Source organism: Rhinoraja longicauda, chromosome 25, assembly GCF_053455715.1.
Source record: "Rhinoraja longicauda isolate Sanriku21f chromosome 25, sRhiLon1.1, whole genome shotgun sequence".
NCBI classification, from domain to species: Eukaryota; Metazoa; Chordata; class Chondrichthyes; order Rajiformes; family Arhynchobatidae; genus Rhinoraja; species Rhinoraja longicauda.
The window spans coordinates 15,585,737-15,602,303 of record NC_135977.1 but is presented as its reverse complement, the minus strand read 5'-3'; the positions used below and the strand labels follow the sequence as shown (position 1 = coordinate 15,602,303).

Genomic DNA, 16,567 nt, shown 5'->3' with positions numbered 1-16,567 from the left:
CCACCACCCAAGACAAAGCCCCAATTGTTTGGAACTGTAAAGCCCTCCCACCTGCTCCATTTCTCTAACACTTTATCCATCTGCTCTCTCCGGCTGCAGGTTGGTTGCAGTACATGTTTCAGTGCATCTCAAATATCTTTGATCAAGTAAATTTAAAAGCAGTGGAAAGGCATTAAACCATTTTTTAAATGTTTTCAACAAATATATTTAATAATCAGATTTTTAGACCATTATAATCTTTTCTGGTGCAGAGGTGACCTGTACAAGAGGAACGGTTTGCAACTGAACTGAAAGGGAAGCAACATTCTTACAGATAGTCTTTGCTAATGCTACTCGGGAGGGTTTAGAGAGGCACGGGGGAGAGAACCAGAGTAGTTTAGATACAGTACAACATGGAAACCTTTGTCCCACTGTGTCCATGCCGACCATCAATCACCCATTCATATTAGTTGTATGTAATCCCACATTCTCATCCATTCGCTACACATTAGGCACAATTTCCAGGAGCAACTGAGGGCAGGATGGAACCCAGATCTCTGGTGATGCACCTCCGCTCACAGTAGGTCAGGAATTGGAAGGAGTAATGGGAAGGTGGAGGTGAGGAACATTAATTCTCAAAGGAAGGACAGGCGGGGAGATATGAAGGAATATGGTGAAGCTGATGACCTGGATGAGGTGTTGGACTTTGGGAAGTTGGATGTTTGGGGAAAATACAAAATTAATGACATGACCTTGTCAGCATAATGTAGGAAAGTAACTGCAGATGCTGGTACAAATCGAAGGTATTTATTCACAAAATGCTGGAGTAACTCAGCAGGTCAGGCAGCATCTCAGGAGAGAAGGAATGGATGACGTTTTGGGTCGAGACCCTTCTTCAGACTGATGTCAGGGGCCGGGACAAAGGAAGGATATAGGTGGAGACAGGAAGATAGAGGGCGAACTGGGAAGGGGGAGGGGAAGAGAGGGACAGAGGAACTATCTAAAGTTGGAGAAGTCAATGTTCATACCGCTGGGCTGCAAGCTGCCCACGCGAAATATGAGGTGCTGTTCCTCCAATTTCCGGTGGGCCTCACTATGGCACTGGAGGAGGCCCATGACCGAAAGGTCAGACTGGGAGTTGGAGGGGGAGTTGAAGTGCTCAGCCACCGGGCGATCGGGTTGGTTAAGGCGGACTGAGCGAAGGTGATGAGTGAAACGATCGCCAAGCCTGCGTTTGGTTTCACCGATGTAAAGAAGTTGACATCTAGAGCAGCGGATGCAATAGATGAGGTTGGAGGAGGTGCAGGTGAACTTCTGTCTCACCTGGAAAGACTGTTTGTGTCCTTGGATGGAGTTGAGGGGGGAGGTAAAGGGACAGGTGTTGCATCTCCTGCGGTTGCAGGGGAAAGTACCCGGGGATGGGGTGGTTTGGGTAGGAAGGGACGAGTGGACCAGGGAGTTACGGAGGGAACGGTCTCTGCGGAACGGAAAAAGGGGAGGGGATGGGAAGATATGGCCAGTGGTGGGGTCCCGTTGTAGGTGATGGAAATGTTGGAGGATGATATGTTGGATACACTGGCTGATGGGGTGAAAGGTGAGAACGAGGGGGATTCTGTCCTTGTTACGAATGGGGGGAGGGGGAGCAAGAGCGGAGCTGCGGGATATAGAAGAGGCCCTAGTGAGAGCCTCATCTATAATGGAAGAGGGGAAGCCCCATTTCCTGAAGAATGAGGACATCTCTGATGCCCTAGTGTGAAACACCTCATCCCGGGCGCAGATGCGGCGTAGACGGAGGAATTGGGAGTAGGGGATAGACTTTTTGCAGGAGACAGGGTGGGAAGAAGTCTAGTCCAAATAGCTATGCGAGTCAGTGGGTTTATAGTAAATGTCAGTCACTAGTCTGTCTCCTGTGATGGAGATGGTGAGGTCCAGAAACTGTAGGGAGATGTCGGAGATAGTCCAAGTATATTTAAGAGCAGGATGGAAATTGGTAGTGAAGTGTATGAAGTCAGTGAGTTCTGCATGGGTACAAGAGGTAGCACCAATGCAGTCGTCGATGTAGCGGAGGTAGAGTTCGGGGATGGGGCCAGTTTACATCCAGAACAGGGATTGTTTGACGTACCCGACAAAGAGGCAGGCATAGCTAGGGCCCATGCGAGGTCCCATAGCTACGCCTCTGGTTTGAAGGAAGTGGGAGGAGTCAAAGGAGAAGTTGTTATGGGTAAGAACCAGCTCTGCTAGGCGGACGAGAGTGTTAGTAGATGGGGATTGGCTGGTTCTACGGTCGAGGAAGAAACGGGGGGCTTCAAGACCATCCTTGTGGGGGATGGAAGTGTAGAGTGATGTGTAGTCAGCATGATGTGTAGAGCGACCTTGGAATCCAAGTCCATAACTCCCTGAAAGTGACAACACCAGTAGTTAGAGTGGTAAAGAGGGGGATATGGGATGCTTGACTTCATTGGTCAAAAGGTCATATTGCAGCTCTATAGACTTTGGTTCTGCCGCATTTCGAGTGTTACACGCAGTTCTGGTCACCCTATTATAGGAAAGATGTGGAGGCCTTGGAAAGAGTGCAGGGAAGGTTTACCAGAATGACGCCTGGATAAGGGGATATTAGCTGGATAAGGGGAGGTTGGACAGACTTGGATTGTTTTCTCTGGAACACTGGAGGTTGTGGGTGGACCTGATAGGAGTATATAAAATTGTAAGTATTAATTGGGTAAGCAGTCAGAATAGATCGCCATCCATTCTCTGCCTGTTCAGGTACCTGTCCAAATGCCTCTTAAACATCACTATAGTATCTTCTTGCATCACTTTCCTGGCTGAATGTTCTAGGCATCTCACACTCTTTCTAAAAAAAAACTTAACTCGTTAATCTCCTTGAAACATTTCCACTGTCATCTGAAAGTTATGCTCTCCAGCATTTGACATGTTCACCATGGAGAAACAAACATTGACTAATCGTCCTTGTCTAATCCTTTCATAATTCTGTACACTTCTATCAGCTCTCCCCTCAGCTTCTGATGCTTCAGAGAAAACAATTTAAATTTGTCCAACCTTTCCTTTTGGCTAACACCCTCTAATCCAGACAGCATACTAGTTAACCTCTTCTGCACCTCTCCAAACTCCATACATAATTTGTGTAATGGGGTGACCAGAACTGCACACAATACTCCAAATACATCCTAACCAAAGTTTTATAATGCTGCAACATGATTCCGGACTCTTGCCTCAATGTCCCAACTGATGAAGACAAGCATACAATACGCCTTCTTTACCACTCTCTCTTGTGTGACCACTTTCCATGTATACAACATAAACTGCCCTTCCTCGTGAATCATCTCCTCAAAAAACTCAATCTATTGTATAAGACGTGACAATCTCTGCACAATGACCCTCTGCTTGTCCCTACTAAGTTCATGCTTTTCCAGATGCAAATAGATCCTATCCCTCAGAATCTTCTCCAACCATTTTCTATCACTGATGTTAGGCTCACCAGTCCAGAATTTCCTGTTTATCTCTATTTGCCTTTCTTAAACAAAGAAACAACATTCTTTGAAAAACACATTTCTCAATACCATCTACAATTTCCAGTCTGTAAATTTACCTACAGCAATTGAATATTCCATTGCTCATTCTTAATGTCAACAGTACCATCGCAATATATCAGAATGAAATTCCTGTAACTGCAAAGATGTGCATACTACGACTTCGAGTAATATTGCACTTGAGTCACCAGTGTTAAATATAAACAAAGGTACTTACAATCCCAATGGATGTGAGAGCTGCAGCGACATTAATAATTGTTGGAACGATATTAAATTTCCCTGCCTAGTAATGGAAAGAAGTACTTTAGTTTTCTATTTACTTCAATTCTATATACTTAATTTCCTTTTTATTGCAATAAACACGCTAATTAGAAAGCATCCATCTTTGACTTAGGCACCATGGCAGTGTGAAACTGAAGTCATTCGGATAGTGCTTTTCTAATCCATTTACCTAGGAATCTTGGATATAATGCATAAGATATTTGGGCTTTGCCTGGCATCACCTTCAAAGTAGAGAGGAGATACTTCCACGACAAATCTTTTCTGTGCAAGTTTAGAAGTTGCTTTAACCAATGAAAATGGTCACTTGTGCCTGGAAATTCAAGATCTGAATATTCTAAATGTTTCTGTTAAAAGCAGGTTAATAATTTTATATTATTGATAAGAATTTGAGATACTGCAACACATTGGATTGGCCAGTGTACTCTGATCACAGGGAAAGTGCTGCAAAGCTCATTAGTATGCATGCAACCGCTACATTATTAATTAATTAATGCACTGATTTAAATATTTGAAGTTAATAGCATAATAAACAACAAAAACTCCCAAATAAAACTGCTGCTAGAATTAGTGTGACAATATTACTAATTATTTATTGGACTTCTCAGTGACCTACAGATGGCATTTAATTACACAAAAAAAATCTCACTGTTCTTTAAATAATTGAATGCAGCATAGAAATGGGCCTTTCAGCCCACACCGACCATCAGTTTACACTAGTTCAATGTCATCCCACTTTTGCATCCACTGTCTACACACTAACACTAGCTTTGAGGTTTTTATAATCTATACAGGCACATGAATAAGAGATCCGGCAACCACAGCAACTAGAATTGTTGGGATACTTTTACAATTTCCCAGGGATTCGTGTGTAACATTTTCATCAAAAATTAAGCATCTAGAAAATTAATGTTCCCAACAGGTTGCAAAAAGTCCAGTCCATTAATTATAATGCTGGTTGGCAGAGCCAAGACATGCCATCACTACTGCAAGGCAATACCAAGTGGCAGCTCAAGTGAGAGTGAAGCATAACTCCCAGACAAACTTAATACATTCTACACGCTTTGAAAGGGAGACTACTAATACCAAAAGCCGCCCTAGACCATCCTATCACAGGTAGATAGGAATGCGTAAGAATATGTATTATTCCAAACACGCTTTGAAATCGAGGACTTTAATTTATTGGAACGCAGCGGGATGAGTTGTGACCTTGCAGTGTATAAGATCATGAGGGGACGAGGTAGGGTAAATGCACAGAGTTGGGGAATAAAGAACGAGAGGACATGAGTTTAAGGTGAGAAGGAAAAGTTTTCATAGGAACCTGAGGGGCAACATTTTGGTACAAAGGGTGGTGGATATATAGAACTAGCTACCAGAGGAGGTAATTGAGGCAGGTAGTATCACAACATTTAAAAGACATTTGGACAGGTACATGGACAGGAAAGATTTAGATGGATACAGGCCAAATGCAGGCAGGCGTGATTAGTGTAGATGGGGCATCTTGGTTGGCAGAGGCAAATTGGGCCGAAGGGCCTGTTTCCATGCTACATGACTGTGACTGATGTGCCTTCTCTGGCCCCAAAGTTCCCATTGACATTGTAATCTCAGTCATGGAAGGTGATGTCAGAAGAAACTTCATGACGGTGAACCTTTGTAAATTGTCTGACCCTGATCGTGTACCAGGCTCTGTTCTTAAAATCTGTGTGGACCAACTGCTTTTGCTGACATCTTCAACCTCTCAATATTAAGATCCAAGGTTCCCACTTGCTTTAAAAGAATATTAATAATCCCGGGTGGTGTTTTTTTAAACTCCCTCTGCAGCTCTGCTCTGCTTCCAGGCTGGAAGCTGACTTCATAAAGATCACATGAGTGACTTGATCAAAAGGCCTGGTCAAACAAAAATATGAATATCCTTTTAGTTTATTAATTGCTTTTTTTTAAAGATTAGGGCAATTCCAACAATCACTACATTTATCGCCTGTGTGAATTTGCCCTTGAAAGTCGTGGTGAGACTTTCCCTGAACGGCTACATTTCTTCTGGTGAAGGTACTGGTGAAGGATCAGTGGGATCCTTTGAACCTGCACCTTAAAGCAGGACTACTCACTAAAGTTAGAACACATTATATGAACATCAGTGTTATATTCTTTTGCAGAGGTTTACTAAACTATAAGCAGATATTTTATTCAAAATACATAATAATATAAAATTGAGTTTACCTCACCATGGACGATAATGTCAATTCTTATCCCAAATACTTTAGTTAAGATCCTCTTTTCAATACCGTTCTCCAAGAAGTACTTTGTATGCCTAGCAGTCAGATGAAAAATTGCAAGCGGAAAAAATTATATTATTGTAGTTGCAGGGCTTTGCTTGATTGTCACACCTAAATGCTGTTAGCAGTGCAGGGGTGTCTGGCTTACAGATGGCCTGGTTCACAGAAATCTGATTTTACGCTAATCCTGCCAGACATCTTTAAAGCACTTTTCAAGCTCACAATATAAAATAATAATAATAATGTAACATCCCATCTGTTCATTCAATTAGTTTAATTATGGACAGCGACTGATTGATTACTCAATTAAATGAAGTAATTGTTGCAAGTGTATGTAGTGTAATACAATGGGGGTTTATGCAGAAGAATCTCATCACATTTTTGACGCAAAAATCATATGGACAGTTTTTAGGACATATCACACACACAGAACTTGTGCAGTATAGATACGCAAGTGTTCGAGAGTTACGCAAGTGTCATGTTCTTGAGAACTGACCATACGATTTCGGTGTCAAAAATGTGATTTTTCTGCATAACCCCACATTGTATTACACTTCATACCCTTGCTACATACATGTGTAAGAAGGAAGTGCAGATGCTGGTTTAAACCGAAGATAGACACAAAAAGCTGGAGTAACTCAGCGGGACAGGCAGCATCGCCGGACAGAAGGAATGGGTGACGTTTCGGGTCGAGACCTTTCTTCAGACTGCTTAGGGATAAGGGAAACGAGAGATATAGACAGTGATGTGGAGAGATAAAGAACAAGAACAATGAATGAAAGATATGCAAAAAAGTAACGATGATAAAGGAAACATGACATTGTAAGCTGTTTGTAGGGTGAAAATGAGAAGCTAGTGTGACTTCGGTGGGGGAGGGATGGAGAGAGAGGGAATGCCGGGGCTACCTGAAGTGAGAGAAATCAATATTCATACCACTGGGCTGTAAGCTGCCCAAGCGAAATATGAGATGCTGTTCCTCCAATGTGCGTTTATCCTCACTCTGACAAGCAGGGTGGGAAGAAGTCTAGTCCAGTTAGTTGTGGGAGTCAGTGGGTTTGTAATAGACGTCAGTCAATAGTCTATTTCTTGTGATGGAAACTGTGAGATCAAGAAAGGGGAAGGAGGTGTCGGAGATGGTCCAAGTAAATTTGAGTGCTGGATGAAAATTGGTGGTGAAGTTGATGAAGTCCATGAGTTCTGCATGGGTTCAGGAGGTAGCACCAATGCAGCCATCAATGTAACGGAGATAGAGTTCGGAGATACGGCCAGTGTACGCCTGGAACAGTGATTGTTCAACGTACCCTGTATATATCCTTTTGTTGCATGCTAACTAGGTTTTAAATTGTAAAGTGGATAAGTCGACGCTTCATGTTCTCGTTTTTTTATGCTCTTGTACGCATATGATATCCAGATTTGGAGATGACGAAGGTGATTGATAAAGAAAGGGCAGTGGATGTTGTCAATAAGGGTTTTAGAAAGACATTTGATAAAGTCTCCCATGGTAGACTGACCCAGAAGATTAAAATGCACGGGATTAATAGTGACTTGGTCGTACAGATTCAGAACTGACTTAGTGATACAGTGTCACTTTAGGAAAGAAGTCACAGCATTACAGAGTGCACAGAGGATTCCCGACAATGGTATTCATGTGAGATGAAGAGAACTGATAATCATGGATTCCAACAACTGGTATTGTTCTACTTGTGGCAATGAGAAGGCAGGTATGAATTGAGAGATTTTTGAAATTATTGAGAGGTTTGACTGTATGTAGGGAGAAGAAGTTTCTGCTCGCCTGAAGGGTCAGTAACTAGAGCGCCTAAATATAGGATTAAGCTTCTATGAAGCAGAATGGTTGATGAGATATTTGTTTATGCAACTTTTGATGATCTGGAATTGACTGCTCGAAAATAGTGCTAAAGGCAAATTTAATAGTCACTGTCAGAAGGGAATCTGAACACAAAGGACTTGCAACATAGGAAAGAAATCCACAGTAATTAAGGAAATTCAACACAAACTTGATCATGCATCTCATGGGAAGATAGTGAGGTAGTGAAGTGGAAAGAATAAAGAGGGAATTTTAGGTCCTTTGCTCTTGGCTGGTGACACAGATATAAATTAATAAAATTGCAGGTTAATGTCATAATTGAAGGGTGGCTGAGTCTTACAAAAATAATTAGCGATAATAAGGTTCGAGTAGCAAATTGGAAAAATGAGTTTTTTGTTAAAATAAAATTATGGCAAAATGGGAATCAATGATAACAGGAGAATTATCTGAACAGTACAGTGCAAATCAGGGCAGAAACAGTTTGTCAAGTTCACAGATTGTGAAATGTGGGACACGAGGTAGAAAATTGCAATTACTGAAACACAAGTTTCCATGATTTTTTGTAATAGATTTAAAATTATTATCCTGATTGCAGGCCACTAAACTGGCCATACTCCAGAATAAAACAATTGTATTTTGGAATTTCTACGAATATCTAATGCTTGTATGACTTTTGGACTCAAGAATTCTTTATATATTTTGACATGTTACTCAGTGCTGAAGTTCACAAGTTCATTGATAATTTTGCACTGGTAACACACTGTGGAGGCTGCAGAGACTGCCTTTTTAGAACAACCTGAATCCTAACGTAGCGACATAAAGCAAATTTACACACATTAAAGTCAAGTCCTGAAAACCAAGGATGAACTGACCTGAAGTTATATCCTGAATTTAGTTTTCTAAAGGAATATTGAGGGTTGCATTCTGAAGCTTGTTTGTCCAGATCACACACCCAGTTTATAATTATTCCCAGAACTCCTCCCTGTAGTGTTCAGAAACAGAGGTAAAGGACAATTGGATTAATGCATCACCAAAAACAGAGTATTGCTCTCCCATTTAATTTTGATGGAAATGCATGATGCACATGTTTTGTGCCACTTGCCTGGAAATACTTAAACGTAAGCTTTACATGAACTGACTAATGGTTGATTTACATTCTCTTGTTAAGGTTGTTTTTTATTCAGTTGATAATGTTTTGCCATTATACCATTAGTGTGAAACACTACCATCGATTTCTCTCTCGCTGACACACACCCACACAACCGATTGCTGAGATACACCTCTTCAGTCCATATAGTTTTATTAGAACTTCCAGAAAATCGGCCTTTTTTGAGCTTAGGGTTCAGCCTTAGGGTTTATTGTCAGCCTTAGGGTTTATTGTCTCTTCTGCTCTGAATTTCTGAATATTCAAAAAATTACTTCTTTAAATACACTCAATCATTGAGCTCCACAATTCTCTGAGGTAGAGAATTTCAGAGATTCTCCACCCTCTGCAATAAGAAACTTATTTGCACCTCAATTTTAAATGACCACCCCCTAATCTTGTAAGTATGCCCCCTTGTTTGAGAACTTCCCAATTATGGAAACATCTCGGCGTCCATCTTGTCATGTCCCCTCAGGATCTTTTGTGTTTCAATAAGATCACTCCTCATATTCAAAACTCCCGAGAAAAATGCAGGGTGATCGCCTTCAATTCTACCCTATCCTTTCTTAGGTCAGGGGACCATAACAGTATCCAGTTCTTGAGATGTGGCCTCACCTACACCCTGTACAATGTAATACAACTGACCCATTTCACAACTTCAACCCTCATGATAAATGCCATTCGCCTTCCATACACTTGCTGCGCTTGCGCCCTGCCTTTTGTGATTCATGCACAAGCACATGGAGATGTACTTTACTTGTCCACAATTTTTGCCCATTTAGATCCTAGATTCCTCTTATCGGTCGGTGCATAAGCTCATACTTTCCGACATGAAACTGCACTTGCTAAGTTTTTGCCCAATCGCTCAATCTATTGCAGTCCAGTTGTAGATTCCAAATATCCTTGTTGCAACATGCCTTCCCATCAATTTCCGTATCACCCTCTAATTTAACCACCTTATCTGTGAGCTACTATATGGCCAGTTATTGGACAACTCAGGTCAAACTAATTGCAGAAGGATTTAATGGAGAGAGGGGAGTAAAACCCTCATGTTGGTAATTCCGGCTTGTATTTGACTTTGGGGAAGGAGTACAAGAGGGTGAACTTGATTGGGCTGCCCTTCAAAGCTTTCTGACAATTGAAGATATTAGAAACAAGAGAGTGAATGTATAATCACCAAACAAATTTTAGTTTAGATAAGTATATGATGTTACATGTTCAGAGGAAGGAGGAAGTCACATAGAAAATGTGCAAAGTGGAAGATCTAAGATCTCGGGGGATAGTGACACAAATTACCAGAAGTAACGTAGGTTAACAAGGAACATATAAAAAGTACAAGTTATGTAGTCATTTCTAGGAAGATAGAAATGAAGACCTGTTTGCCAAGATAGGAACAGTCTCATCTCAAAGTAACATCAGTTTTTTTTGGATTTTATTTTAACAATCACACACATGTTATTCATATACACTGCCATATAAGTAGTGGGAACTGTCAAGTTTCAGAGGTGTGAGATTTCATAAAGAGAAATTACACGTGCATAGAATAGTAGAAGACAGGAACAGGCCCTTCAGCCCACCGTGTGTGGCCAACCATCATGCTATTCTAACTAATCGCATCTGTCTGCATAAAGTCTGTATCCCTCTATTTCCTGCCTGTTCGTGCATCTGTCTGAATGCCTCTTAAACGATGCTATCGTATCTGCTTCTACCATCTCTCCAGGCATTTTGTTAGCAGAGTTTATGGAAGAGTTAACATCTTTAAATCATTGTACCTTTTCACAGAGGTGATCAAAACTCTCTCCGGCTTTTTCAGCAATGAAGCCAATTGGGAAAATGGGACAGTAGAGGTTGGTGTCCTCATCAAACGTACAATTTAGTGCTGAACTTTTCTGAATATTTCCTCTGCAAATAAATATGTAATAAAGAGAAAAGGAGATATAATATGATAGAATCAATAATTTACTACTACCCACGATAAACAAGCCTTAATATAATATAAACAAGAAAGTAATATCTTAAAATATTATTTTCTTCAATAAATCAAATAAATTGAACATCCTTTCATCTCTTAAATAGTGTTTATTGCTTCATATAATCCAATAACAAGAGTTCTTTAACAAAATATCAGAATTCCTCTTTTTAAACTTGGAGTACAGGTTAAAGAAATAAATGCACCAGGCATTGTCTGAGAGACCATCAATTATCCACTTTAACTTCAGAAATACTCATAACCAAGATTTCAACTAATCTTCTAACAAAGCTACAGCAGCTAATTAAGATAACCCTGGAAGAAATTCCCATCAATAATCCTCAATGACCGCCCACATCTGTACAAATCACCTGCATGTACCTCTCATTAATCTGTCGACATAAATACCAGTCATAAAATCCCATTCCATATCTGTATGGTGAACATGCCTTTGCTGTCTTCCTTGCTGAACATCAGGAAAGATGATCAATGTCTGCTACTAATTCCTAAATGCACAAAACATCCTGAGCCTATGATACATGTCACAGCAACAGGTTCCACCTTACTTTGAGAACCCAAACCTCGGGAAATGAATGCTGTTTTTGACGAACAAAGTAAGATTCTGTATTCCTTTCAGTTCTGAGTTCCTGCAAGAAAAGAGAAACTTGGTTTTAGAACACAATTACATTTTCTAATAGAACAGCTTACTTACAGTAGAAACAAGAGAAATTAGAAAGCAGCTTTGGCAACTTCTTTGTGGTGCTATCTACCTCCAGCAAAATCAAACCATGTTTATGATCAAAAAAATTAATGTTTGAATCTGAGTTTTATTTTGTTGATGTGCAGTGTACCATTGGACCTGAAAGTTCTCCCTCAAACTATATCTTGAACTCTACCATGTTGTGATCCTTCCTTCCTCAGGAACCCTCGACAACTATGCATCATGTGTTTACCCATGTCCTACTTTTCAATTTTGCCCCAAGCTGCTCATTATCGCTCAGCAAAACCTTCCTCCCAGTCCGATCTATGCAGTTTAGGCATACATGGACCACGGTAACAGGATTCTCCCCATTGCAATTCTAGGTCCTCTCCAGCCGAAGGGATTTCCAAAATCCTAGCACTGGGCAGATCACACAACTTTCAGGACTCCCCCTTTACTTTAGAGAACACTGTTTGTTCTCCTAACTATGCTGTCTCCCATACTTCCTTATCTACACATACTTGAATGGCTTCTGACACATGGGACAGTTGGCACATCCTCCCTGCAGTCCCAGTCCCAATTTCCATCAAGCCTACTTCATTGTCAGAGCAACAGTGGGAGATATAAAAAGGCAGCCATTGGATTGGTTGAGTGATCAATATTGGCTAATTGAGCAGCTAATAAAAAGGCAAGGCCAAACTTGAAGAACTTATTCTAAGAGGTGCAACTGCCATTTGCCACATAATATCCAGGTAATTCTCCCCCTCTCTGATGTGTCACAGATAAATTTAGACTCCTTCTCGATCCTCAGCTGAGGATCCTTGAGCAGCCAAAACATTCTGTAGATATGATCCAACAGTGGGGTCCACCAATTTTGGCATAAAACACAGACGAGTACTTCACAGAGACAGGTCCTTTAGCCCAAATGTCACTTGCATATTGCAACTACCATCTGCCCAGCATCTCAGTTCTATTTTGTAAGTTAATTTGATTGGACTGTTTTTAATAGTCTTCAATATGCTCTCTTTCTCTTTAATATCTCATTAACCAATCAACTATTAATTAATAGGCTATCACCATGACAATTCTGGCCTCATCCTTTCAAAAACATTTCCTTTGTCCAATCCATTATTTCCCCCCATTCTTTCTGCAACTTAACTCTTTTTTTTCTCTCAACCAGTTCTGATGAGAGATCTTGGACTGAAACTTCTACCTGTGCTTCTCGTTCCACAGATGCTGACCGGCTTGCTGAGTGTTTCCGGCATTTTATGTTTTTATGATTGTAGCAGTACATATTGTCAACCCCAATTGAAGTTACTTGACTTTAACATCTCATTGTCAAATTATGGCTTTGGCCCCACAACTACTGCAGAAAGTTGTTTCTAAGATAGTGAGCAGTCTAATAATAATAATAATAATAATGCATTTTATTTATATAGCGCTTTTCATATACTCAAAGACGCTTTACAGAGATTTTGAGAACATAGCGAAATGAATAAATAGATAAATAAGTAAATAAATAAATGAACAGAGAAAGGAGACAGAAGGTGAGGTGACCTTCAGTGGTTGAAGGCAGTACTGAACAGGTGAGACTTCAGTGATGTTTTGAATGTGGTGAGTGTGGAGGAGTCTCTAACGGTTTGGGGTAGTGAGTTCCATAGGGTGGGAGCAGTGATGGAGAAAGCCCTGTCCCCCCAGGATCTGAGTTTGGTCCGGATGTGGGGGGATAGGAGATTGGCAGCGGCAGAGCGGAGGGTGCAGGTGGGAGTGTGCCTGTGGAGGAGGTCGGTCAGGTAGGATGGGGCCAGGTTATGGAGGGCTTTGTATGTTATGAGGAGGATTTTGTACTGGATTCTCTGGGGGATGGGGAGCCAGTGGAGTTTATAAAGGACGGGGGTGATATGGTCACGGATCGAGGTGTGTGTGAGTAGACGGGCAGCGGAGTTTTGAATGTATTGAAGTTTATTGATGATTTTTGAGGGTGCGCCATAGAGGAGGCTGTTGCAGTAGTCCAGACGGGAGGTGATGAAGGTGTGGATGAGGGTTTCTGCAGCTGTGGAGGAGAGGGATGGACGGAGACGGGCAATGTTTTTGAGGTGGAAGAAGGCTGTCTTTGTGATGTGTTTGATCTAGGGATCAGTAATAAGCAATAACTATGAAGTATTTTTATAGAAACCTTGTGTATATTTTATTCTCCACTGGACACCATGCATCGACCTCACATGTCTTAATCGAGTCACGGTAAATTACACATCTTCCCGTTTTAATTCCTGTACAGGAAAAGCATTTGTAAATATTAGTTACAGCAACCAAAACCACATTTTGTTGAAAACAATTTTTGGTAAAATGACTGTTCAGGAAACCTATTGTTCCACTGGACATCTTACGCATAATAAAGTTTCCAGCAAGGTGATGTTGGGGAGTTTGCACCTCACATTTCATGGTGAACAGGTTATTGATGTGCCTTTGCAAAGCTAACAATATTTTTTGCAAATAAGACCAGCAGAGCCTCAGGTAATTACTGACAGTAATTCCAAACTCCTCCTAACCAGTGTTGCAGTGCTAATTTTCTAGGTGCCGGAGCTGGCACTGGTGCTGCAGCGGCCGCTGATAAATTCCCCGCTGGTTAAAATCCCCGGTGTTTATTTTGTTTTTTTTTACAGAGGTGCCGGAGCGGCGCTCCGGTGAGCTCCGGCAGCAATGCACCCCTGCCACTAACCTCCCTCCCACCCTCCACAAAGGAAATTTGAAGTCTGACTTGATGAAGTATGAGAATAGTAGCAACAATATTTTGAATTTATATTGTGGCCAAATAAATTTAAACCATTTATTTTAAATCATCCATGGTCACAAATCTTACAAATTTGACACTTTGAGCCAAATTAGAAAATATTACAAAGGGTGATAAAAATCTTAAATAAAGAGATAGGATGTAAGGTGCACCTCGAAGAATGAAAGAGATTTAGGAAAACAGAAGGATACAGCAAGAAAATTCCACAGCTTATGTCCTGGGCAGCAGAAAGAATGGTCTCTAATGATCGGCACAAAATGCTGGGGAGCTCAGCGGGTCAGGCAGCATCTCTGGAAAAAAGGAATAGGAGACGTTTCGGCTCAAGACCCTTCTTCATTATAAAATGGAACTTGCAAAAGACAGGAACAAAAGAAGAATAAAGATCTTGGAAGTTGTTGGTCTGTGGGAACACAATGATGGGCGCTGAGATACAGCCAGTCTGGTGGTCAACAATGGTCAGGATGGACATGAGTATTAGGTGAAGGAAATTTGGTACAAATTAGAAATTAGGTAACAGGGCTTTATGTGACATTTGGAGTACAAACTTGAGTCTTTCAGATTAACTAATTTGAATTTTCAAGATTGTTGGACAAAGGCCAGAGATGAAAAAACGGGTATGAACCCAAAAGGATAAAGAGTTGCAAAGTGTGAAGCTCAAGGGTAAAAAAGTTGTGATTTGTGTAGATGATGGAAGGAATGCAGGGTTCATGGGAGAACCCACGGTCAGCCAGGGTTCATGGGAGATGAGTCTTTTACCCAGGATAGGGGAATCAGAAGGCGTAAGGCTAATGTGAGAGGGGAAAGTTTTGTTGGCAACCTGAGAGGCAACTTTTTCATTCAGAATACGGTGGGCAAATTGAACTAGCTGCCAGAGGAGGTAGTTGAGGCAAGTACAATAACAACATTTAAAAGACACTTTCTACATGGATAGAAAAGGTTTAAGGGAGTATGGACTAAATGCGGGCAAATAGGACAAGCTTAGATGGGGCATCTTGATTGGAATGGACAAGTTGGGCTAAAGGACCTGTTTCTGTGCTGTATGATTCCAAAAACTTTGACAGTTGGCTTAGTCACAAACTGATTTAGCCAGCTATCAAAGTGCCAAATGTTTACAAAACATTCATAATTAAACAAAAAAAAATTATTATTGTTTACTCGACTGATGACTCGATTAGAGGGTATTAGCTACAAGGTTGGATAAACTTGGATTGTTTTCTCTGGAGCATCAGAGGCTGAGGAGAGACCTGATAGAAGAAAGTAAAATTATGAGAGGCACAGAAAAGATAGAACCTTCTTCCCAGAATGGATATGTCAAAGACTACGGGGCAGAGCTTTAAGGTGAAAAGGGCAAAGTTTAAAGGAGATGTGCAGGGCAGGTTTTTTACACAGTGTGGTGGGTGCTTGGGATGCCCTGCCAGGGGGGATGGTGGAGACAGATATAATAGTGGTGTTTGAGGCTTTTGGATAGACAAATAATGTGCATGGAATGAAGGGATATGGATCATGTGCAGGCAGATTAAATTTGTTTGCTTGGCATCAAGTTCGGCACAGGCATTGTGGGCTGCAGGGCCTGTGTTCTTGTGCTGTATTTTTTTAAGGTGTTCTGTGTTGAAAGATTTAAAATATTAAATTAACTCAAAATAATGTTTTAAAACCTTAATCATTAACCTTGTACCTTTAAAAAGGCTGGAGATTTGTTCCAAGATTCCATGAGGAGCCCAGCCTGACAGCAGAGTGATGGCTTCAATGCTGAAAGGCAGCTGGCAGGTTAGGACCTCCAGAATCATACACCCCCTGCCTGGAAATCCCCAACATGCTGGCATAGGCTTGTATACACTGGAATTTAGAAGGATGAGAGGAGATCTTATCGAAACGTATAAGATTATTAACGGGTCGGACACGTTAGAGGCAGGAAACATGTTCCCAATGTTGGGGGAGTCCAGAACAGGGGGCCACAGTTTAGGAATAAGGGGTAGGCCATTTAGAACTGAGATGAGGAAAGACTTTTTCAGTCAGAGAGTTGTGAATCTGTGGAATTCTCTGCCTCAGAAGGCAGTGG

At 41.1% G+C, this 16,567-nt stretch overlaps 1 protein-coding gene across 5 annotated transcripts in view; it reads right to left on the bottom strand.

Moving 5' to 3' along the window:
• Positions 1–16,567, bottom strand: part of p2rx4b (purinergic receptor P2X, ligand-gated ion channel, 4b) — a 33,949-nt gene that overhangs the window by 5,684 nt on the left and 11,698 nt on the right. For 3 of the 5 annotated variants that reach the window (XM_078421139.1, XM_078421137.1, XM_078421138.1), the window contains exons 5-10: positions 13,894–13,987; positions 11,584–11,664; positions 10,821–10,950; positions 8,777–8,886; positions 6,024–6,114; positions 3,745–3,810 (exon numbers count right to left, since the gene is read on the bottom strand). In XM_078421139.1, coding sequence (XP_078277265.1) covers positions 3,745–3,810; positions 6,024–6,114; positions 8,777–8,886; positions 10,821–10,950; positions 11,584–11,664; positions 13,894–13,987 — 572 coding nt within the window. The remainder of the gene's footprint in view (positions 1–3,744; positions 3,811–6,023; positions 6,115–8,776; positions 8,887–10,820; positions 10,951–11,583; positions 11,665–13,893; positions 13,988–16,567) is intronic. The other 2 variants (XR_013548883.1, XM_078421140.1) reach the window with 2 other exon arrangements.